The 26632-nt window shown below is 43.5% G+C and overlaps 1 protein-coding gene across 1 annotated transcript in view; it reads right to left on the bottom strand.

The window, feature by feature from the left end:
• Positions 1–25761, bottom strand: part of pard3ba (par-3 family cell polarity regulator beta a) — a 151608-nt gene extending 125847 nt beyond the window's left edge. The window contains exons 1-2 of the mRNA XM_027291567.1: positions 25278–25761; positions 15583–15684 (exon numbers count right to left, since the gene is read on the bottom strand). Of these exons, the coding sequence (XP_027147368.1) occupies positions 15583–15684; positions 25278–25394 (219 nt within the window). The 5' untranslated portion in view covers positions 25395–25761. The remainder of the gene's footprint in view (positions 1–15582; positions 15685–25277) is intronic.
• Between the last annotated feature and the right edge of the window lie 871 nt (positions 25762–26632).

The raw sequence follows: 26632 nt of genomic DNA, 5'->3' as shown, positions 1-26632 counted from the left end.
ACACAAACGGTAAAACATGAAATGAATACGTAGAATGCCTCAGAATAGTTGTGGTGTTTTTAAAGTGAGGTTGTAGCTGTACTTATAGCTGCAGTAGAGAAGTAGAGCTATGCACTGCTGTGGACAGGGTCAGCAGAAAAATATATTTTTTGCCACATAAAAAGGCTCATTTAAAAATAAAAAAATAAAAATCACTATCTGTTTAAGTGTACACCATATTAAAGAATATTTTCATGCTTAACCGTCAGACAACTTTTTAATTCGGAACTGTAACTAGTTTCTTTTCGAAGCACTAAAGGTCGACTAAGATGGACTGACGCTGAATATTTCATTAGATAAAAAACATGTTGTAAATTTTGGAAAACGTTTACATCTTTTGGACTATACAACGCTCTTTATTTACCCCATAATATCATCAAAACTTACTTCACTTTATGTATTCCAGTGTGTGGCTTCAATGGTCAAAAGTGTGGCCCAAGGTTGTATGTAGAAATTTCATTCAAGTACAGATGTTCAAGTGTAATTGAACGAAATCAGGTTGTTTTAGTCAAGATAACGCTAAAATATATATTCCCCAACTATATGTAAGTTCCCTGATAACCTTATATTTTGTAAATTTCAAGTTCATTCCTATAAATTCCTGTTAATTTCTCTGGAAACTTTGAAAATTCACAGAATTTTGCAACCCTAATCATACCCTCCATCCAGCTGTGCGGTGACGTGTCATAGCAGATGAAGCACAGGTGTAATCGATACCGTCAATGACGGCTCAGTTCCATTCAGTGTCCCAGTAAGGCATGGCATCCAGCCAGTGGTTAAGCTGAGTGGAATGCAGCCAATAAAGGAATCCAGTGGAGTTTTGGACCACCTGCACTTTTCCTATTAGTATTAGGTCATTGTTTACATGCTGCAGTCTTCATATAAAAAGCCGTTTTTAAATCACCATATTCTGATGATTACAGGCAGCAGGGTGGTGTAAAGCCCTGCAGCAGCCTTCCACCCTGCTGCAGCGACCTTGTGCGGGACGCCGACTCCCTACCAGCTTCCAGGCTGCAGCGCTGTAACCAAGCCTGAACCTTGACCTCCCTTGTCACGAGAAGGTGAGGAGAAAACGGGATTTCTTTTAGCGCGATCAATAGACTTACACATTATTATAAATCGCTGTTAATGAGATTGTGTTCACGCCGGCTGTTAGAGAGGCGAGAGCCAATCAGATAAAGAGTTTACATACATTTATTTTTATAGAAAAGTGCGACAAAAGAAAAAAAATAGCAACATAAAGGACAAACATTTTGGGAATTTTTAACATGCTGGATATGAAACGATCCCAGCTTGTCGTAGACAGTGTTTACATGTTGCAACTCACAGATGGAACAGTTGAGTGTTCTTAATAATTGATGCTGTTGCTAAGAATTAATTAGCCCAACGCGGCGCGTTAGGTACGGGACACACTTGGGAAATGGTATGTTCAGCATGGACACACATGCATATGTATATATGCAATCAGGGACGTTCAAGCGTTGTGTGATTTAAAAATAAACACAACGAAAACACAAAGGATGCTTTATGAGAGAGTTTTTGATGGAAAACCCTCATCGGGTTCATTACTCCGTTTCAAAAGAGGAACTTTACCAAAGACAGCTCATGTATTCTGGTCGTTCCCATTACTGACTCCTATCTGGCGGGGAGAGTAGTCCGTTCCATTTAAGCTAGAAACGCTTTGTTTGGGCGTCCTGCCATCAGAGAATGTTACATTTTCAGGCTGGATATTCATTCGGGATTCTAAGCTGCGGGAAAAGCAATTACTAGAAAGTGGCTAAAACCAGAAATTCTTACAGTTGACGACTGGATTCATTTTTTTTATTTATGATATAGTCAGGATGGAAAGAAATACTTTTTGAAAAAGATGAAAAAGTTGGATTTTGTACATAACACCTGTATATTCCAACTGCTGCAGACACCTGGCAGGAAAGTAGTCCAGGTAGACGTTCCACTTAAACTAGAAAACCTGTTTTTGGGCGTCCTGCTGTCAGAGAACTGGATATTTATTTAAGATTCTACACAGCAGAAAAGCAGCTGGCTCCTGTATGACTATCATTTTCTTTGATTTCATTTCCAATTTCTGCCTTTTTTAAAAGTTTGTTTTTTCTTAGTGAGAGATTATTATTTCTATAGTAATATGAAGACACACCTGACACTCACTTTTAATTCTAATCCTGTATGTTCATTCCCTTGACTTTCTTTTGGCACCCAACTGATAGTTACCATAAGCAACTGTGACGAGATGAGAAAGCCAAAGTCCAGCTGTCTGATAACCTTCGAAGGATGCTGTGACCTGGATGACAGACTCACAGACATAGCTGCATTTTGAGTCACTGTGATAACACGCTGTACTAGAACGTTCATGAACATGAGAAGACTGTTACCATTACCTAATAAAAAGAGAATCTACCACACACACAAAGGGTTTAGACAAAATGTGGACACACTCTCAAACACACACACACACACACACACAGATGAACAGTGCCACCTTGCTTTAGTCAAACACTACTGCACGCTGGTACCACTTCAGCCTTTACATAAACACCCGCAACACATGCACAACCTCACAAACAAACGTACACACTTCCCTATTTCGCTCGCTCATACTAATCAACCCATTTTTCTTCTCCTCTCTCACTGCTGTGTGTGTGTGTGTGTGTGTTGTTCTGTGTGTGTGTGTGCATGTGTGGTAACAGTCTATTGAGATGCTTTTGTGCTGTTGTCATTTATCTTAGGACTGCAACCCTAACCCCCACACACACACACACTTTCTCCGTTTTCTCCCTCTCATGCTATTCTTCATTCGTTCTTTGAACGAGAGACGCATAATTCAGAAGGAGCGCGCGGCATTCTGACAGTAGTATGGTAACCCAATCATCTCACACACATACACTCATATATACAGTACACACACACATGTACAGAGCTTCTGACTCGCACACTTTCTCCACTAAAGTGCAGGTTTAAAAAGACTATTTTGGACGTCGGCTTTTTCAAAGTGCTAAAATGGGAATCACAGGGAATAATGGCCCTTTCAGACACAACACGCTGAAGGCACAACCGAGCTCTGAAACACATTATTTTCGTGGTTTTTTGCTGCGTCGAGCAAAGTCAGCACCGATACTGTGACGAATGCTCGCCTGGCCAATAGAAACAAAGCAGGTAGTCAGGCGCAGAAGACAAAACTGACATTTCGGATCATCCTGACCAATAGATGTAGGAGGAAAGTCCTGACTTGGAAACACCGACCTCTGCTCTCTGGATCTTTGTTAAAAACTTTGTTCTGTCCTGAACCCAGCGCGAGCACGGCACAAGACGAAGCTCCCGCTCTCTGCTGAAGACAAAGGCCTTCGCCACCCGGCGATCTGACTCTGCGCGTATGTTTCTGATAGTGGATTCAAAATCGGGTTTACAGTCAACTGATTGAACAAAACAAACGCTTTCTCCAAACTGTACGGCTCCTCGCTGTGCGTTTGTGCATCTGCTGTTGTTTCTTCCCTGCCGATTCTCTGAATTTCGAGTGTGAAGAGACCGTGAACAGTCGAGCGTTCGCAGACGGCAACAGGAAGTTTCTCTCCACGTGCGAATCAGAGGCTGTTCGACAGAAGAGCGGGCACGACGTGTAGAGAATGGCTTTCTTCACGGCTGTGAAGCGTGATGAATATTGACAGTGCGCAGGTACACAGGGGTGAAGAGTCTCAACCTGAAATTTGGCTCTTGATATCCGTGGCATCGGTGTGTGAGAAACAATCAATTTCACACAAAAGGCGTAGACGGTTTTGCAGTTAATTGTAATTAGAGATACCCAGAATGCCTCTGTGAGAGAACCAGAAACTGGAACGATGATTTATCCCAATGAAAGCTGCTCAACCACGACAGGAGCAGAAGAGTTTGAGCTGATCGAGATGAAATCACGCGCATTAAAAAGCTTTTCAGGGCTCTAGGAGAGTTAAAAATCTCATAATACAGAGTAATAGCTGACTTTGTGTGTAATTTGTGGCGTGCCGTCTCTTTTACAAAGCGGGTCCGTGGGGAAAATAATCTTTAGGATGCGTGCGATGGGGAAAAAAAACTTGCAGGACAACCGGGGTTGGAAAACTTCAATATGAAAACTGTCAGCTATTGAACGATGGCACTGCTCGGGCTTTTTAAACTTATGCTCTTATCATAAATTAAATCAGGAGACTTTTCTAAAGCATATTTCATAATGTCAAATCTCTTTATTCAGCACTGATGTATTCAGATTCCAGAATAAAAAATAAAAAAGTAAAAACACATTTATGTTCCCCAAAGTGAGCTACAGACTGATATCAATACCCAGCGTTAGTTCCTTATAAAGTAGTTTTTGCTGAGCATATCGAGCCAAAACACAAGTTGCTCGTCTTGCATTGCTTTCTGGTCTATTGATTGACGGTTTAACGCAGGCAAATAGCAGACGCTGCTGGAAGACACTTGCCATTTGATTGTAAGATACCGAGATGAGCTGACAACATCGACAGTGGAGATAATTGATCTCAAACTCCATTAGAGCTGTTTGGAAACAAGCGGCTGCGGCTGAACATTGTTCGTGTTGGATTAGTAATTCAGAGAAGTGAGAACACAAAAACAACACATGATAATGATGATAATAATGCAGCCCACATGCCAAGTACTCTATTTAAGTCCTCATTATTGGTTACTTTATACTTCTAACCCACATTTCAGAGGAAAATATTCTACTTTTTACTCGACAGTTAGGGTTAGGGGTTAGGGTTACGGTTAACCCTACGGTTAGGGCTAACCCTAACCTTCCCTGACCCTAGGGTTAACCCAAGGGTTAGGGTTAACCCTAGGGTCAGGGAAGGTTAGGGTTAAACTGAACCCTAACCTTTCCTGATGTGAAAAATAACTAATAACTTAAACTAAAACATTTTACTTCAAGTACACTCTGTTGTCATGTTGATCCACAGGGTTGCTCCTACTGTACGCAGTATAGCACAAAAGAAACGCCGCACAAAAAACCTACATGCGCTCGAGCATGTACCAAAAACTAATCCATGTTCAAGGGCACAAACTGTAAAACTCGACCGTACGCACGTGTTTCTCAGAGCACCGTAGAGGCCGTCAGAGGAATGTTTGGCCTGTGTTATTTAAACAAGAAGAAAATTGGTTGTATTACCGGTGAGAGCAGGGCTAATCCTGCTTCTATTCCAGCCTGAATCTATACAGCGCACTACCAGATGTGGGGGATTACCTCTCAGGAACACACACACCTGGCTCCAGGCCTGCACACACACACACAAACACACTTTCAAATGAGCGCGCACACGGTGCAGTGTGTAAGATTAGAGAGGCAACCACAAAGACGGGTGAAGATACACACGGCGACTCCCACTCGTGAACCGAAGCACAAAAACAGACCCACAATCCAAGTTATCAGGCCTGCAGTGAGGGACTCTCTCAAAACTGATGAATCACACACACACAGACATCACTACTCGAACCTCTAAATGTTTCTTTCGTCCTGTTTGAAGACACGCAAGCAGCTCGTGTTCCATCATCGAACATTACGTCTCTTTGATGCCTCCGATCTGAACACTGAAGTCTGTTGGTTGCGGCGGCCTATTTATTTGCATTCATGCAAATTTAGCAGACGATGACCCAGATGTGACACGACTTCCACAAAAGTAAAAATATCAGCTTGGAGGGATCGGGTTCAGAAAAATAGAAAACGCAGCCCAGTTTCCGGGAGAAGTTGACCCAACTCTGCTGTCATTTATGGGAGCAGAGGTGGACTATTTTGTTCAATACATACAAGTCAACTTATTTCACTAACACATTTCAAACTTCCTCTCTAACATAGATACAAAACAAATTAACAGACTAAATATTACAGGCTGACAGATTTTGTCCAGCTATGGGAGAAAACACGAATATTATTAAAGATTGAAATACCTGAAAGGAAACTTTAAACGCAGGAAAATATTTATCTAATCTTGCCAGTCTCAAAATGTTGTATTATGTTGTATTATGTTTCTTCTGATGGGATGTTATAACGTAAGAAAATGACGATGGCAAAATGCCAATATTTGCACATTCTCATAATATCATCATAGATGTCATTATATCAGACACATAGCAAATCCACGACATAACATCTGTTTAGAATATGTGCATGTGTGAAAGCTGTCGTGTCTGTATCCATGGCAGCTGAAAAGGAAAAGGTGGAAAACATTCAAACCTAGTCCATCTCCCCACACACACACACACGTAAAAGGGTGTTGTTGTTTTTTAAAGTAGTCATCCTGCATTTTTGTTCAGACACGCTGCCAAAAATCGAAAAAGTTATCATTCTCTCTCTCTTTCCAGCTCCACACACTCACATCTGTCGCATTGAGCCACAGTGATGGAGCACGTGTGCGTCGACTGAGAGAGAAAACACACACATGCGAGTACACAAAGCGAGCCACCAGCTGAGGGATTGCAGTGCCGGCTACGCACAGTGACAAGTCACATTATTATTTATGCACACTCATAAAGGGAGAGGGTAAACTCTTCATAAATCACACATGCCCGAGAGGGCCGAGAGAGAGGAGGTAGGAGGAGGAGGAGGAGGAGGGGAAAAGAGGGGAGCGAAGGAGCGAGGGATGTGGGTGACAGGGGAGAGCTCCAGGCCTCATATTTCTCAGGCCGGCAACACAAATATCCACCCGGCTCGTTCATCATTCCTGCTGTGCCAACACATCAGTGGCGGTTACGCTGGTTCTGTTCTGCATTTGTGGACACACACACACGTTCGCGGGGAAACGTGAACTCCTGCGGCGCGCAGGCGGTCATAACCTCTCGCTCATAAATGTGCACCAACACGCGCTGGAAACTCGCGTTCGGATCACACACACGGGCCTAATAATCAGCTTTCTTTTCCCTGTGGCCGCCGTAAGGCCAGCTGCTCCCCTCCAACCTCCTCCTCCCTCCTCCCTCCCGGGATCTGACAGAGAAATAGAAGGAGTGATTAACTCAGAGCTGCGAGGCTGGTCGCCCTCTCACCTGTGGCTCTCTCCTCCCTCCCCTCCTCCTCCTCCTCTTCTCTCCATCTGCCCTCCCTTGACATCAGACTTTCATACCGTACGTCACCTCTTCCTCTCTGCCTTTCCCGTCGTCTTCCTCTTTGTGCGCGAGGAGCTTTGAAGTGATGCCGAGGATGGTTTAAAGGGGAAACATGCACTTTTCATTATTATTATTTGGAAATTATTAATAATTTACTGCTTTTCCCACTGTGGCCATGATGTAAATTCTTTCCATTTCTGGGTCAGAGTGCTATTCCTCCCTGAATTGTTGATGTTTTCCAGCTCGGATTGCCTCTTTAGGGGTAAACATCCTGGCTTCCTTCCACTGCGGTTGAGCTCGCTCATATATGTGAACTGTACATTGCTGACATTCGGCACTTGGCGTTGCCATGGAGAGCCAACATCGCTCAGAGCCTGGAGGATGCGAGAAGAAAAAAGAAAAAGAAAAAGACGCCTGCACATTTTCTCACACCTATCAACATGTGTGTTCTTACCAAGGCGCCTTATTAGATAGTTATTGACTCGACATCAAAGCCTGCAGGGGGAAAGTAGGATCTGTGCTGCATTACATGTCTGCCAGCCTCGTGACAGCAACATCTATCCATATATATGACAGTGAAGGAGGAGCTGTATGTTCTACGGCATCAAACTGGAAATAAAAATCTAAATATATTATACAATATACAGTCTAACTCCTTTTAGAGAGCGATTTAATGAAGGACACTCGGCTCAGTTACTCTGAATATGTCGTTTTCTAATTAACAATCAATGCAAAATAGACGTTTATGTAGTGCTGGGGGAAAAAAAGTGTTAATTAATCCATTTGAAGATTAATTATCAGCTGTTTTTCTACAGCTTTAGTACCTGGTTTTTACTACAGATAGAAAACTATTAAAAGTGCATACTTTGAAACTGCAAATTCGACAAAATAAAGATTCATAACACCCCAGAAAAACGAACATATATATGAATTAAAAGTGCAATATTTTTATTTTAGCAATACGGGCCACCACTTTCGAGTGGTCGAATGATTCCACTGTCGATATAGAAATATTTATTAGAGCCACTTTGGACAAAAAGAGCAAAAATAAGGGGGAAACAACAATCCTAATAATCATATTAGAATATTTTGGGGTTTGGACAAATTTTTTACGAGTGTCGAATTTAACTCACCAGTCCGGGATGTTTCTTCTGTTAAGACTCAACTTTTACCTCCTTCCTCACAAGTTAAAGAAATAAAATATGTGCGTCCTCATAGTTTAGTTATAAAATCATTGCACTCCGCAGAGCAGCCCGACTATTCGATGGTTTTACATACCGAACCATCAATCAATCTTTATGTAAAGCTGCTTTTTTTTTTTACACTTTAAAATATGGAAACATCAATCACTTTTCTTTACTCAGAGTAAGTAGCAGAGTCATTTCAAACCCAAACTGCACTTATGCGCGTGAACCAATCACTCCCCCTCTCCATAGGTCCAAACGTAGGCCGGCTAATGATTCGAGTGGCCTATTCAGACACATTACCGTCCACAGAGCTCCATTCATTAGACCAATCAGTTAGGTGATGAGGACGAGAGGCAGGAGGGGAGAAAAAAAAAAAAGAAAGAATAATAACAATAATAGTGTGTGCGTGTGTGTGTTGCATGCAAAACAATGGACACAGATGTGGCTGCAGCTAATTGCGCCAGAAATCATTAAATACTTAACCTAAATGAGCTGGATTCAGTTCTGCAAACATCTATCCTTGAGCTGCTGCAAGTACACACTGCTACACAAATGCACGCGCAAACACACACACACACACACGCACACCTCCGGGAGTGTGACTTTCTGCTGATTTGAGTTATTAGCAGTTGGAGTGAGCAGAGACTCGGCGAGCAGCAGAGGGAAAACACACACACACACCCTCAGACAGCACATATACACAAGTCTGGGGCAATGTCGTGTAGGAAAACAGATGGCGCGAGGCTGCTTAGGTCAGAGAGTAGATTTGCTGTAAACAAGTGGATCTATAATAGATCATTAACGGGATGTGATTAGCTCCTCTGCCGACTGCTGTTGCCAAAAATCAGACCCAACGCAAGCTGCGGCTTCGCGATCGCATCAGTGCGACTGAATCTGAGCTGGGACTCATACCTCGTGTCAGATTACACGCGTAATCCGAAAGACAGACCGTGACACAGGTCATCTTCTTCTTCCTCACTGATCAGTCCGAAACTAAAACTGGCTTCCTCCTTGCAGGACCACAGCAGGCGCAGGCGGGGGGTCAGGTTACAGCCTGACCGTCTCACTCCATTAGGAGCTAATGGGTGGTGCGATGGTGACACGGTGAGGGCAACACACAGTCCGTGTGATTAACAAGAAGGAGAAGCACCAAAAGGACAAGATCTGAGGGTGCGATGACCTGCCGTGGCCTCTATAAGTCACACACACCTACGCAAAGAAAACAGAAAACGGGCGCCCTTATCCTAACTGAATCCCGGGCTTTTGCTTCAGTGAACTGACAAATGACTTTGGAGAGGTGCCATCATTCAAAGTCGAGGCGTAGAGCAGTGGATCATCTGAAGGAATTAAAATTCCACAAAGTGCAACTTTGTGAGGAAAGTCGACGGAAAGCAGACGGTCGCAGCGAGAACTCTTTCTCCTTAAGCTTTCCTTGAGTTCTCTCGCCGTAATTACAATCAAACGGGGGTTTGGTGAATGTGTGTGTGTGTGTGTGTGTGTGTATAGGGGGTATTGTTAATTGAATATAATCAGATGAAGAGCTGTCGTGGTGCTCAGACGAGTAAGAGAGAGAGAGGTGTTGAATCAAGGTCGCAGCTGATGAGATGTGATCAAATCAGCTCAAGTGACCGAATCCCGCCGGGCGAAACGTTCAGCCGCTCTGGTCTTCATCTGATCCGATCTGCAGGCAACAGTGTGACACGGAGATAATCTAACTTTATTCAATATACTGTATGTTTACCGGAGAGATTTAAATGCATTAACACGTAGCTGAACTTCGAGAGAGTGTTTAAGAAACACAAGGTGTGTTACTTTTAAATCAAGCTTACGAGTATTTATGAAAAACTTTCTGGGCTTTTTGGTCTTCAGCTCTCGGGTTTGTTCTGTAATGATGACGTAATTTAGAAATATGATTTCCAATAAGGCGTATATAAGAGTCAAGGATGATAAAAAACTAAATACAGCTATAAAAAATCCCATTTTATTTTATGCAATTTGGTTCCAGACAATCAAATCTTGAACACTCGACATGCCTGAGGCCTCCAGGCGTCAACCTCAAGAAATAAATGTTCTTATTTAAAAAAGAAAGGCCAAGAATAAAAACAACTTGCAACAGGTGAACTAAGGCAGTTTCCTTTTACAACGCAATGCAAGACTTCTTCAATCGTATGGACGACTAGAATGTGACGGAGCGTCATCTCATGGCTCCATCCCGCTCCGGTGACATCTAACTACTTACACGTACTTCATCGTACGCGGCTGAACTTGTTTTTAAAATGGAGCGATTTGAGCGAGGAACATAAAAAGGTTGGCATGCATGAGACATTTGAGATATATCTGGAAATCTTCCACCGTCTTTTACTGCATGAACCCTCTCGGCCTCTCTGGTCAACAGATAGAGGGTTGTTACCGTGCAGCCGTCGCAGTTGTCTCTAATGTCTCAGTTGTCTGAACTTTTTAAATGTCCTTCTTACTCTCTCTCATGTTTTAATGCATTACGTAAAGCCTCAGTGTATGACATGTGCCATACAAATAAACCCGCCTTGCCTTTGCCTCGACATTTTCTAAAAATCAGTGCACTTGAACCCCGTGCTCCCGCTCATCACCGGCCATTCAGACGGTGTGCCGAGTTATTTGACTATTCAGATGCCAATCAAAAGGTGGCTCGCCGCAGTCGGTGAACGAGGGGAGCGGAGGTGAGGGAACGAGTTGTCACGGAGCGTCAAAGGCTAATCAGCGCGTCGGCGGCGGCGGCTTCGCAATCACGTCCCATTCACTGGAACTTTTTTTCTCCGGCGGGGTTAGCACGTTATAAGTAATGCCTCATTGTCGCCTGTCAGAGGGGCTGACATCTGACACGCAATAAATGACTTCAGGCAAATCAACCCGATCTGACTCGCCGGAGAGTTTCCTCCTGGAAAAGGTGGAAACTAAATGTGCGGCAGCGTTATTTCATTTCATTGTGAAAGAAGTTCAGGGTGTCATAGTCGGTCGGTTATGCAAACTGGATTGATTCAAATTTGTGTTTGAGATGCCGGCTGACAAACTTCTCTTGGATCATTGAGTAGTCGCTTGTCTTTAATTTGAAATTCTTGCAGACAAATCGAGATCAGATTCAGTGTTTCCTACCCAAATGCATCATGTGCAAACAAACGTTTCTTTAGAAAACCTGATTGTGTGTGAAATCTCAGTTTCAAAAAAGTATATTTCACTTCAGCTTTCAGAGTTTGACACTTTTTGACGCTCAGTGCTACAGACACATTCCGGTCGGTCCATTTTCCTGATGCGTTGCTATCTGCGTTTCTTGGCACGTTGTCAGGAATGTGTCTCACGTCGCCCACGATGCTTTTTGTGAACACGCCGTGCCAGGCGTGTGATAAACGGCGAGATATGCAAACAAAACGGGCGCCCACTCATTAAAAACGCGGCGGAAAAAAAGATGATTTATGGGCCTGAAATAGTCATTCAGTTTATTTATATTCTGCGATTACCTCTCTTTCTATGTGACTCTATGTGAAAATGATACATGTAATCCAGCAGATTTCATTTAACTGAAAATAGCCTGGTGATTTACGCTCTTGTTTCTAAATCAAGCAGAAAATCTGAAGGATTAAACTTTAATAAATACATTTAAAAGGACTCCTCACGGTAAAAATGTTTGTCGTTTGCCGTACAGAACATTCTTGTTGTTTTTCCAGGTTACTTACTTGGCCTATATCATATTAGAAGTATGAATCTATACCACTCGTCTACTTAGTGGAAATCATAACCACTTATTACTGAACACATATATATAAGAAACAGCACTTTCATGCACATCTATTCAATTTGTAAAATGAAGCGTGTAAGGTTTTCCGTACACGGTGTCCAATTAAATAAGGTCATCACTCAAAGAGTTGTCAGTTTCTCTTCGCCGGATATGAAAGATGCTCATGACCACAGACCTATTTTAAATACCGTAACTCGTTTTTCGAGCACCGCGTCCTCCACTGTGACACAGGAGCAGAAGAGATGGATGATGGGAGACTGCCTCGCAATCAAGCGTTGACATTTCACGGGAGGAGGAGGAGGAGGGAGGATCAGATGGGATACGCACCCTTACCATTTTTACATTCCGGGGAATGGGAGATGCAGACGTGCAGGAGGGTCCGTGGACGCCTTATAGGCGCGGTGATTAAAAATGGCTAATTAAAGAGAGATGGAGGAAATCATTTCTGTTTTTTTTGTATTATTCATTAAATTTCCCATGAAATTAGATTTCTCATTTGGCTGCATTGGATGGAAGGTGGCTTTGAAAAAACAAGGTCTGCCGTGCATGTGTGTCGGGCGAACGTGGAATGAGGAGTGACAGTCCACTTATGAGGAGACGTTATGCTCCCTGAGTTTAATTCCCGTTCTGGAGGTGGAGGTGGTCGGCGAGAGACACACATGTTGAACACTCACACATGATGAGAAAGGCTTTCAGATCAAGCAGCATTGATAGAGACTTTCATTGATGTCACCGTGTTGACCGGACAACAACAGCAGCAGCAGCTGCAGCATGTACATGCTGTACAGACTGCACGGGAGGGCTCGGCTGTTGAAACCTGGTGTATAGCGAGTATGTTAATGGCGTGCTGGCACTGGACAGGCTGCCTGACAGCTCCTGTGTACCGTGGAGACGTGTGCGAGTAATGGCTGAGGCTAATGCAGGACCCCAAAGGACTGTGAATGGGAGAGGATGACAGCTCCGGTGACGGCAAATGGGCGAGTGTGTAGAAGGTAAAGCGCTACATCTGCTAATAACTGCTTTTAAAAAGAGGGGGGGAGGACAGAGGACGGGTGGAGACGGGGACAGAGAGGAAGATAAAACAACAGAAGGGATTCGTGTTTAACACCTGACAAATCCCGAATATCAAAAAGACTTTTCCCCATCATCTGATGGTGCGTATCATGACATCGCCTGAGCCTGCAAACCACGTACAAGCTCCCTGATGTGAACATGTAGGTTAACTCATCTTTGATTTCACCCAAAAAAACAGCACGATCAAAGAGTAGCCGCCCCCCCCTTCGCCATTAACACAGTGGCGAGGTCAACGATTCCAACCGCCGCGACTCCGACTGTCATCAGAGAAGCTGCAGGGCGCGCACGCACCCACGGCGGAGGGTCAAAGAAGAAGAGGGGAGCTTCATGGAGTCTAATCGACTGCGCCGTGACCTGCGGTGCTCCGCTCTTTTGTGTTTTTTTGGAGTTTACGTGGTCACACCTTTAAGCCGACACCCCCCACACACACATCCATCAGATTGATATTCATATTCATGAGGAAGGCTGGTGGCCGGCGTCTCGAGGCGGGGTGCTAATGAAGGGAGCGGTGTGTGTGTGTGTGTGTGTGTGTGTGTGTGTGTGTGTGTGTAGGGGGGGCAGAACTGTAATCAAATCACAGCCGCCCCCTCATCTCCGCCCTCATCAACCACCAGTGGCGCGCCTTCCACACACGTTGATGCGAACATGCTACTCTACACGCTCGCCTGTGGTTTTGGCGCGGGCGGCGGAGACAGCAGATGTGTGTGTGTGTGTGTGTGTGTGTGTGTGTTGAATAATGGTCGGCCAGATAAAAGAGGTCTGGACTCGCAGCTAAGCTAACCACTAGGCGTACAAATAGCCAACCATTATCTCTCATTAGCATCCGCGGGCTAACACGGGGCCCCACGCTGTGCGGTGGAGGGCCGTCACAATGGGGCCACTCCGGCGTGATTGATGGTGGAAACAGCATCGGTGCCACAATAACACAACAAAAAAAAGAGTGCTAAAGATAGAATCCGCCGTCGGTAGCGCCATCGAGGTAATAAAATTGTAGACAAACAAAAAAAGGAAGTCGGACTAATCAAGGATGCCAGGCACGGCTCATTAATCTGTGAGAGCCGACACTGTTTGGGAGCCCGGAGATAAGGAGGATGACTGGCACGTTATGGAGATCACGTGCGCCCGTCCCTATTCCGCCTGATATCTCTTTCATCGGTGGCAAAAACAAAAGGATAAAATGAAAAGTGAGATGAAAGGCGGGTGTGTGTGTGAAGCATTTGCCCGTAATGGAAAAATAAATAAATAAAATGGAAACGAGAACCGACGTCACCGTGACTTGAAGGAGCGGGATTTGATCGGCGACAAAAAAACGAGTCATTAAAATCTATAATTCAGCCTCTTACGCACAAATAAAGATGCAGATCTCGTGATTAGAATTCCATCAACCCGGAAAATGAAGCCTCTGTTTTCTGCGACTCTTTCCCCCCCCTCTGCCTCTCTCTCTCCGTTGAGTTTACACATCTATTATTTAGTTGTGTCCCCCTTTTTTTCACAAAGAGTATTTTCACGACACACACACTATTGTTCAGGCGGTTTAAAACACTGATTGTGAGTGCGTGGTACAGGGTCGGCTGAATATTCCATTTCCATTTCATTTGGCCTTCTTGCTGACTAAGTGTTGATAATTCATCACTCGTCTGGGCCAGGGGCTTATGAATATGGATTTCGGGCAGTTTATTAGCACATCTTAGGAATGCATTATGGGAAATTAGCAAGAGGAATAAAATCTGCTCTTCTTAAAAAAAAAAAAAACAGGCCAGTGTCTGTCTGTGTGTGACACGGTGAAACTCCAAACTCTGTGGTGTTACATCAGTGCTGATTTGTTTTAAATCTGAAGTGGTGTCCTTCCATCTGTCTCAGGAGAAATGAACGTGGCAGCTAAATCACATGGCACCTCACTTTGCAAAGAACAGGAGGAAATAAGTTCCCCGTAGCAGAATTAAAATGCAAATTAATCCAATCGGAGTTTGTTTTGCTTTGGTCAGAACCGTCACTTGGTATTTAACTGGTTTAGACCCCTAACAACCAGTGACAAGCTAACCGAGGTTTAGATTTACAAATACCTTGTTTATTGGACACCCTGTCATCCCGCCAGGCTGGAGACTTTACGAGGGAGTCAAAATAAATCTGCTACCAGGCTCTAAGCTCGGCTAAGAGTGACAGATTTTCTGCTGTAATTTACTGTGCCGCATAGCAGGAAAGAACAATCAAAAAAAAAAAAAAAAGAGCTTGCCATCCGCCTCGCGGCTCATTTTTGTTCTGCTGAGTTTGTCCAACTATGAGAAGCTGCTGTCAGCACGTCGGTGTGTTGAAGGGCGGATGGGAACGAGGACAGGATGAAGCTGTGCGAGCCCGAGTCGACTTTCACTTCTGCGGTTTCGGGGCCGGAAGAAAAGACGCCGTCACCCGTTTCATCCTCACCTTGTCTCTGTCTTCCACGAGATCGCTCAGCAGGTCGTCCATGTCCAGGATCCCCCCGTCCATGTACTCCAAGTGGTGGGTCTTCAATTCGCTGTCCCCGTGCTGCACACAAAGACACAAGCAAAAAAAAGAAAATGACACATTGACAAGAACAGAACAGTCTGACTCATAATGTTACTTACTCATGATCTCTTGTTTAAATAAACTGTCAGCAATCCTGTGAAATTAAAGTAAAGAGCCAACCAACCGGCTTTGAGTCTAGATCAGATATTTAACCGTAATTAATTGGAATAAAAAAATCACGAGTGAGACAGAAAAACACACAAATTGATTGAAAAAATAACTTAATTACCAATGAAAAGATTTTTCTTCTATAAACATAAAAAGCCAGGAAGCCCTGAGGGGGCTAATTAGCCGTCATTGTAGTGCAACAGCGCACACGGTGGTTATATTTATCGAACAACGCTTAGAAGAACTCTTATATACTGAAAACATCCCAGTTGTGTGTGTGTGTGTGCACTGTACAGTAACAAGGTCCATCCTGACAATAGTCATGTAAGCAAAGATTGTCACCCCAGTGTGATGACACTAATGGGGGAAGTTTGGCAGCATTTGGCCCTGTAAGATCTGCAGGACGGACGGCATCTCACATGTGCTATTTTCTTACATTTACTCCATTCTGACGGCTGCCTATAACAAACGCTCGGCGACAGAATTATTGTGAAATTATAGTACCAAGAAAATGTTGCTGTACTGACCTTTAAAATCTCTAGTTACAGAGGACATTACTGTGATTAAATAGACATTTGCTATTGTCTGGGGTATGCAAAGAGAAGTTAGAGTCATAACATGAGGTTTGCTTTAGGGTTCAACCAGTCGATACTACCGTCTACCATCATCTTAGAGTATGGTGAGTTATGATTTGTCATAAAAAGGTTGCACCCTGTGTCTGACGTCTGCTAGTGTCAGCCGGGATTAGCCCCAGACCCCCACGACCCTTGAAAAGGATAGGCGGTTGCATGCAAAGTTATGACATTAAGCACTGAGATACTAAGCGATCGCAATTACAAAAACATGTCGGCCTCGCCTGTGTATGTATGATGACCAAACAAGCGGCTGTGAAGTGAAGTGAGCAGGAAGTGCCAAAAACTGCAGTTCCTCAAACGTCCACTTGAGGCTGGCTCCAGAAGTGAGTCAGTCTCCATAAGTCCCTATGTTAAAAACTTCACAGCAGAAATAAACATGTTTACAGCCTGGTACAAAAAACTGTTTTGGTCTCTATAGATAACTTCCCTGTTCATGAAAACTGTACTGAGGGTGAATTTATATAGAAGTCACCTGTTCAGGTTATATTAAGGCTTAAAGTTATGCATAATTAGCGTGGCTGCTTTGATTGGCAGATGTGTGCTGTTACAGATGTCTGGTTTGTTTGCAGTAATTTGTCTGGTTTTGTTTACACTCTGCTCCACTTTTTTACAGAAGATCTCAGTCACACAAAGCGTGGTAAAAATAACTCACTCCACTATGAGTTCCGTGTTTACAGCAACAAATGTGACACAGCACTGACATTCAGTCAACATAATAAACGCGCGCGTGCGACACAACGGCAGCTCTCCCCTGTTTGTTTGACAGACGACCTACATTACGCATGCACAGTGTGGAGGAATGTGAGAATGAAAGCTGGTGGGGGCGGATCGGATCTTTTTTTTTTCCAGTTTTGCTGGTCTGCAGGGAACACTTGGTGGTCACATTCCAGGCCGGTTTCACCGTCACCATGAAGACGGAGGTCAGAGTGAACACACCCCACCCCGAGCAGGAACTACACCGAGGCTGCTCGTGGCAGTTTGAAATCTGTGCGATATTTACACGTCGTAACAAACAGAGAAGTGCACGAACAATAGCATCTTCCCCTTTTTGTAACCCAGTGTGCACACGGTCCAACTCTAAAAGAAAGCTCATCTGCGGGCAATTTAGGATGAAGTGAGTATATTACAAATACAAAGCCAAACACCAGCCTCCTGGATGAGTTAAATTTAGCCTTGTTAAATAAATATTTGCCATTTTTCTCCCCACAGTTTCTATTAAAAGTAATTTCTAGACTGAAAAATGAGAAATCTTTGACAGTCCTTATCGTTTCTGACAATGTGTGCAGTAGAAAATGGCCCATTAGGGAACTGCCCATACCAATAAGCAATCTGTCAAGAGCAACACAAGACTACATTACCAGCTAAATTAACAGCTATAGGCTGTAAGCCTCCGAGGCTGGAATGAGTTTGGCTGAGACCCAGCGAGCGTCTTCTGCTGTATCACCGAGCCCCGGTGTGAATGGGCTCGTTCTTGCTCCGCTGCATTCGAATGTGAATTGCAGGGGACAAAAAAAAGAAGAAAAAGAGGGAGGGGGTGTGTGTCTGCCTTTCACAATGGAGCCAAATCCATTCTCTTAAAACAAATGGTTGGGAGAGCCTGGGATTTCAATCACAGGAATAAAGCCAGAGCCTCCTTTTTCTTCAGAAGTGGCCATAGCGAGCGGAGTAATGTGCAACAACAACTAGTGTGCAAAAAAAACACACAATGGAGCTTTCACACAATGCAACATCCTGTCACTGTCACAAAAAATAAAAATACATATGAAGTTGTTCAGCGAGGAATAGTAACTCAAGAGACACTTGAGCTCTTCATCGTCACATGAATTGCGAGATGTGGTTGAAAGCTCAGGAAACATACAGTTAGATACATACTGTATATAAAAAAAACATCATAGTAACTTTTCTCAAATTAAAAAAACTGATCTTTGGAGAATTTTGAACCCAAACACAATACATCTGGTGTCATTAAGCGGAGTTGATTGGCTAAATATGGAATAAATTGGTCATAATTCTGTTTTCATTTGTGTATAATCACCTTGAAATAGGAATGTTTTTGTTCTAACCCCAACCTTAGAAAGAGGCCTTGCAGGAATGAGGCCCCGTTTACACGTACACGGGTATTTTTAAAAACGGAGACATTTCCCTTCGTTTGTACCTATCTTTTACACGCAAACGGTGAATTCACCTCTGAAAACGGAAAAACTCCGGCTAGAGTGGAGATTCTGGAAAACTACGGTTTTGCGTTTGCGTGTAAATTGAGATAAACAGAGTTTTAGGCAGGATGCGCCAAAAGTGCGACCAATGTTTACTTGTTGCTATGACGATGATCGTGGAAGCAGCCGCCCATAGGCTTGGCGTAGTTATGATGCCGCTCCATGCCGTAGTTATGCGGGTTGATGTAAACGAAAACTTTTTTGAAAATGTGCACGATGTTATTTTGGAAAACGGAGGGAGGGAAATATTCGTTTCTCAACATACCCGGCTATGTGTAAACGTAGCCTGAGTTTCATACCCACTTTAGGTTCTCCCACGAGCTTGGATGGGGTGTGGTGTGAGGTAAGGGGGTTGCAATCTGCAAGTTCATTGCTAGATGCCACAAAATCGTCCACACTGGACCTTTATTCAGCCCGCATTGGGTTTGGATCCCAGCCATCCAGAGGCTACTTTTCAGGTAGCCCCGATAACTAAGCTCCAAGATTACATTTTTCCTTATCCAGATATAAACTGCATGTTAATACCAGGTGAGCTTATTCGCCTTGAACTTGACCAGACTTGAAGCCGACAATGTTGACTTAATGATCACCCAAAAAAAAAAAAAACAGCACATGGGAATGGAGACGTTGAAACCTGCAGAGTACAGCTGGAGCCGAGCCGTCAGGGCCTCGCCAGAAAAACCGGTCCAACAGGAAACGCAGCATCTCGCTGACACTGTTTGTGTGTGTGTGCAGCAAAAGGAGGGAAGGGCGCTTATTGGCTCTTTTGGGATGACATCACATCGGCAGCGTTAATGAAATGAGAGTGGGATTATTCAGGGAGGGGGATTAGAGCACAACAAAGCCGGAGTGTTAATGAACGTCGCCTCTGCAGGCGGCGTTTCTAACACACCTGGTGTACCCACGGAAACACACACCTTCTACCCGGTGATGAAGAAGGGGGATGAATGTATGACACTTCAGACGGAGAGTTATCTATAAAGACGAAAGAAACTCTTCTGAAGTCCCCTCATTGTCAATCCCTGCTAATTCCCCTTTGTATCCTGAACTCTTCCTATGAAATAACAACAAAAGAAAGTCGGGAGTCAGACAGTCAACGGCAGAGGAGAATCACCGTGACAGTTAGGGGAGTAAATTCCCTGCAAATTACACCATTAAGCCCTCCAACCATTTAAAGCGATACCTCTCCTTCCGTCTCCCTCTCTGGTGAGCAAACATGACACCACTCGAGAACGGCGGAGCGTCGGGGGGGGGGGCGATTATTGAAGCTAAATTCGGTGTGGTGGTGGTGGTGGTGCTATTTCACACTTTGATCCTTCAGAATAATGTGTAATTACGCAGCTGCGGGAGGACAGTGTGGATTTAGCCGTGACAAAAAGGCAAAAAAAAAGTCTTTAATGAACACGTCGATGAGGAAGGAGAGAGAACAACGGAAGACGACAGAGACGGCGATGGAGACAACTTCACCTTCCATCTGGATTCCACAAAAATGACTCTCAACACATCGGAAAAATCCAATATGGCATGAATATCGGCATGATGACCTTATCAGGGTCGTGGGAGGCCCGGCTGGCATTGGGCACCAGTTCATCAGAGGGCTGACACATGGATTTCACATTTACATTTTGAAGAGTCACCAATCATCTGGAGACAGTAGAACACTAATAATATTAGCGTAGACTAAGACTAATCTTTCAGGGCTTCTAGTATCTCAAGTATCTCGTTCTCTGAATCACTCTCAGATCCTTTGTTAGTTGATCAATGAACCTCCCGCTCCGTCAGACTCCTCTGTGGCAGTCACTCACCTTTTGGCTCACATTTAATCTTAAGCTTTGTAATACTGTAAAGAAAAACAGTTGCTAGGAAACGGGGAGACTCATTGTCAACAGTGGGAAATGGAGTAAATATTTGAAGTACATCGTCTATGAAGCATACTGTCAAAAAAGGCAGCTATGGCCAGACTAGGTAGAAATAATCTGATTTTGTAATTTTAATAAAACAGACATTTATTCCATTAACTTTATGACAAAAATATGCCGTGCCGTGCTGAGCAAAGCCACTTGTTGCAACTTATTTGTCAGGTCTGCATACTGCTAAAATACGACTGTCAATCAAACACATATTAATCGTTGCTGAAAATTTGATCGATGTTTGTGAACGAGCTGCACACGCTGAAATCGTGCAGGGTGACTTTTTTTGGTTACTTTCACACGTCTGTAACTGAGAACCGATACAGATGCACATCTGCTTTTTAATGTCACCATGTCTGGGAGGTTTAAAGTCTCTTAGTATGCTGCTCACGGGAGTATCTGAACTAGTGGAGTGCTCTCCTTCAGGGATCAATAGAGTTAACACGGTACAAATTCAGCACTGTGAAGAGAAGAAAGAAAGAAAAAAGAAAAAATCACAACAGTTTGATGAACGCAGGCTACTTTCCCTCAACACGTTCGACAGCCGGCAGGTTTGAACAGTTACATTAAACTTCAGAAATGTGCTGACGCACAAAGCGGCCCACAAGAGACAACTCCTCTCACTCCTGCGACAAAACAACACGTCCGTCATGTTGCATGAATTACATGTGGTTCAGCATTCCTCTGCTTTTCAGGCACCCTTAATAACTCAAAGATCATCTGTCCTCTTTGGACGTCACATAGCTGTTTAATTAAGACAGCCTGAGAAGTTTGGGAGCTTTATTTGAAACATACAGAGGTGGGTGATGAGGCGGAGGTTGACGTGGATGACTGCACGGGGGACGAGGGGGGACTGATGTGACCACATTAAGTGATGTGGGAGGGTGACGGTGAGTGATGTGTATAAAGACGGCCCTTCTACACTGAACCATCTATCCATCTCGTGGGCAGACAAGCAACTCTTGACAAATTCAAATCAAGTGTTAGTTGAGGGTCTAAGGTCCGGTTGGGTGTCTCGGTTGGTCCAGGTTGGACATGCTGACTCACTCTGTTTGCTCTCAGTATTGCACATACATGAGGAGGAGGGCAAAGGGCTCTCGGCTTGTTTGGTGCGCCGTCAGGCGTCGGTATAGGGGCTGAAATCTGAACTGAACCTGCACAGACGGACCATGAGACGGAGACGGACAGCCCCTGTTTTCCCTGAGAACGCACAACACTCACAGTCTACATGCTGGTCCCCGAAGCTACGGCCCTGTACGAATACGGCCGTCTAGAAAAACAAGAGGTCACTCAGCTTTTATAAAGACTGTGGACTTCTTGCTTCATTCAAGTTTGGAAATGCATTCGACTGGTCGTTAGGTCACTGATCTGCCAAACAACCAGTGTCTCAAATGAACATCTTTGGGTCAGTCGGACAAAAAACAAGCAACTTCAGACGTTAGTTTGGGGAATTATGATGAGCAGCTTCACTATGACGAAACATCTAAATCAGAAAAATAGTTCCAGCACAAGAAGAGACACTTTTTTTCTGCGGATGACAGATGGATTTAATTTTAAAAAATCAAACAAATAATATAAATGAACACATTAGGTGCAAATCTTTGCACAACTCCCACTTTCTTAATCACACGCCACAATAGCGGTGATCGAATAATGTGTGGATACGAGCGTATGGGAAGATTTTTTTTATCGCCGCCACGAAAGCGGTCATTTTCTGCACGCGGTTAAGTTAGAGGCTTTGTCTGTTAACACAAAACAGCAGCGATGAAAGCAGGCAGACGCGTGCCGAGTCACAGCTGAGATCACATTAAAATAAACTGCTAATTAAGAAAGTCTTACATGCCGTTGCCGCGATGCACGGTGAGACTGTTGTGCACAAGCCTGTCCACCAACACACACACACACACACACACTCTCAGTGATTAAACCCAGGTTTTTGACACTGTCCCTGCTGTCAGCCGTGAGGCCGGAGAGTGGAGAAATGTGCGGTTAATGTGGCCACTAAGTGGGTTCTGCTGGCACATCCGGTCACATCTATTCGGTCCCTCTCTGGCAGCTATGGTGCTGGACTGTCCTCGAGATGATCTGCCTCTATTAAGAGAAGGCAGGAGACTGTTGAGTCAGCGTCTGGCGATGGCTCCTAATTAACATGCCCTGTGAAAAGCAATCAAGGGGGCCCGGTGTATTCTAATCACACACACACACTTGCATTTAAGCCTACTTCAGTTTTGTGTGCCGCAGCGTGTCTAGCTGAAAAAGCGTCGAGTGCTGCTGGGCAGAGCGGGCATGGCTGTCAGCGAAGCAGAGACGTGACAGCTCAGGGGACACCGAGGAAGATGAGCTCCTCTGTGTGTGTGTGTGTGTGTGTTTGTGGAAGCAATCCATCGAGCCATCCGGCCACCCAATCGGCCACCTTTCATCCCTGCTTCCCCGTGGCCTCTCGCATCTCCACAAGCCAGCCGCTCGCCTCCCAGATGGGGTTTGCGTGGGTGCGCTGAAGACAGAGACAGAGAGAGAGAGAGGTGGGGGGGACCAGCCAAGCGATAAGGCCTGTCACCAATCCTAATCCCCAATCACTCACAGGACAAAGCCTCCTGTCCGCTGCGCTTATTCCCGACTGCGGCCACATTGAGGACATCAAACAGTAAACTTCCACCTGCCCGCCGAGATACCAGGGCTTAAACAGGGAAGCTATTGTACAGGTAGACCGCCGAAGCTGCAGCCAGCACCGCTCACATCCTCACAGAGACCAAACACACATCGACACCCTATCAGTGTGCCCACACACACACACACACACACACACAAAGCTGCTGATTAATAAAAAGGTCACTCCGGCAGGATGATTTATGTACAAGTGAGCGCAACATCAGGAGGCAGAAAGCTGGGGGTGTATGCACGGCATTCAAAACAACACTCCATGAGATATGAGCAGTTTGGTTTGGGATGTTCAAGAGCATGCCAATCTATCTGCGCCTACATTTCCCAGAATGACTTTCGACTCCAATCCGGCACAAACTTGGTGCAACTGGATGTGTCATGCATTGCATTCTGGACTCTTGAGGCATGGTGGTCGTCTTCTTGTGATTGTCAGAGAGTGCTAATTGCCTTTTTTTAAATCAATTAATCTAACTAACCCCATTGGTAAGATGTATACAGCGTCTCTGCAGTTTTACCCTGAAAATACACTGCATGCGGAACGGCTCCGCTCCGGAACGACTGCGTACTCCGCCGTCCGCCAACTCACACATGATCCATTTGTGATGCGCTCAGGTGAGTCTCCACCGGCTACAGAGCGTCGCGAGAACATAATCGCGCGATATTGCCGGCTGTAGTCTGTTAGACTCCTGCAATGGCCTTCCACGCCGCATTTTTTCTGGTGTTCCGGATGTGAGGTGTCATCAATGATTACACCTGAAAACCCCTCACCTGTTGACCTCAGGTCGGCCCCGCCCATTATGACGTATTCTTTTATTTTGAAAATCAACCGGGGTTTTATTTTGTATTTTGTAGCTTATTTCCTTCCCCGCACAATCTGCTCTGTGCTGAATTTATGCGCCGTGCTCCGGCGTCCGTGAAAAACAGAAGCTCTGCGTATGTGTTGCGGAGGGCTGCCGGACGCTGCAGTCGTTCCGCATGCAGTGTATTTTAACCTTTAGACTGAGAGACAGTCTTTAATTGTTACTCACCTGTTGCCAGTTGACCTAATTAATTGTTAGATGCTGATTTTCTTTTGGCATTTCTGTTGCCACTTCCAACTTTTTTTTTTTTTTTTTTTACGTGTCATCAAATCCAAAATGCACAATTGTTATAAAACAACAACAAAAAGTTGATACATTGTTGATACATTTGACAAGTTGTGATATTTGAAATAAACATTCAACCATCACATACATTTTACAGCGTACCAACTTTTTTTTTTTTGGAAACAGGGTTGTAAATATTTCTAATTAATCCTTCAGTATAAGGTTCAATAAACAACAATAACATGTTTTTATATGAATTTGTATTTTTTTGAAGTTGCAGGCACGTGCCACAGTATAAAGCTAGCAACAACAATGCAAAAAAACACTTAATTTAAAAAATAAAGTGTTTTTTTATGAATGAGACTCGAGCTTAGTCAATTCTAGTCAATTAATCAACGTGAAATATTTGTACAAAAACAAAAAAGTTGATACATTGTTGATACATTTGACAAGTTGTGATATTTGAAATAAACATTCAACCATCGCATACATTTTACAGCGTACCAACTTTTTTTTTTTTTTGGAAACAGGGTTGTAAATATTTATAATTAATCCTTATATAAGTATAAGGTTCAATAAAAAACAATAACATGTTTTTATATGAATTTGTATTTTTTTTTAAGTTTTAGGCACGTGCCACAGTATAAAGCTAGCAACAACAATGCAAAAAAACACTTAATTAAAAAAAAAAAAGTTTTTTTTTTATGAAATAGACTTGTGCTTAAGTTATATACAGTATATATATATTAAAAAAAGTAAATTCTAGTCAATTAATCAACGCGTAATATTTTATTCAAGCTCGCAGCTACGTCATAACGAGCAAAACTGTCACGTGACTCCTCCTCTGTTCATGGTAGAGCCGGTTTTATTTTTATTTTTTTTTAATTGAAGTATGACAGGTATTAAAGGTATTAAACTATATTTTCTTGCGGGCATGAATACATGAGGAAGTGCGTTTACCTGCTCCAGAATCCTGCGGTATCTCCGACCCGCTTGGTCGATTAAATCCCGGACGGTCCATCCAGCTTTACAGGGAACCACCACGCCGGTGTCCCCGAAAGTCACCGTGACTTTCATAGTCGCTGCTAAACTTTAATATTTCTTTTTTTTTTTTTTTAAATAGTTAATAAATGTTTCCAAGTTTCGGTGGTTGTCGCTCAGCCGGCAGCTGCTCCCTGTTCGCACCTGTGTGTGTGTCGAAAACTGGAGCAACAGGTGTCTCAGGTCCTGGATGAAATCACGATGAGGTCACTTTGTCCGCCTTTAGCGTGAGACTTGACACAGACCATCTTTATCCTGAAGAAAAACTAAAGCTCAAAACCCAGTTTGTGTCATGTTCGAGTCCGTGTCCGCTGATCCACCCAAACAAAACAAACCGAGAGACGAACCCGGAAGAAATCAGAGCTCCAGGAAATCCCGTTCACCGACACTGCGCCTCTCCAAGAACAGTGTGTGTGACACTGCAGCAAGTTTATAACATCAAAACACACATTTACATAAAAAACATAAGAAATAAAAGACTGAAAAACACATCTGATATCTTTTATACAATATACAAAATACAGTATTTTAATATGATTATTGTTAGTGAAAGTATAAAAGTTTTATTGGCCCATAGAAGTAAATCCTGCTGTACAGGAAGGACTATAATATATATTCTATAGGATTTGTCATTATTATGTCAGAATCATATTTAATAATTGAGTACATTTACTCAATTCGCTGTACTTTTAAGGTGTCTGATCTTTATTTCCATCCATACTTCTATTTGATTATTATATATTATATTTTTAGGCTGATATTTTAGATTTGACCTCTCAGATTATTTGGCGTTGCTCTTGTAACAACGCTCTAAGCGACTTTAGATAAGTATTTAAACATACACAACCTTTGATCACCTGATAAAATATTATAAGATGAAGAAGAAGCTTTATTACTTTATTACTTGGTGTCTTTTAAGAGAGACAACGAGACCAAGTATGGTTCAAATTTCCTTTAATGCATATGTAAAAATAATAAAATATTGAGATTGAAAGTTGACATTCTCCTCCGTAATTGGCTGGCAACTTTTACTTTGGCTCTATATAGGTAGGTTTAATTTAAAAATCTGATATTTCATCTTATTTTGTTTGCGTACGTGCTCCTGCAGAGTAAAAATCAGGTTGTGTTGCATTTGCAGAGAAAGATATTAGTCAAACTCCTTCCCTGCACACACACACACACCATCACACCTTTGCTCACACACATCACACATACTAATTACCTAACCGTCATTGTCTGTCATTTTGTGTCATTAGGTGTGTTGTGAAATTGCC

The sequence above is a fragment of the Larimichthys crocea genome, chromosome XIX, assembly GCF_000972845.2.
Source record: "Larimichthys crocea isolate SSNF chromosome XIX, L_crocea_2.0, whole genome shotgun sequence".
NCBI lineage: Eukaryota > Metazoa > Chordata > Actinopteri > Sciaenidae > Larimichthys > Larimichthys crocea.
This window is presented reverse-complemented; position numbering and strand designations above follow the sequence as displayed.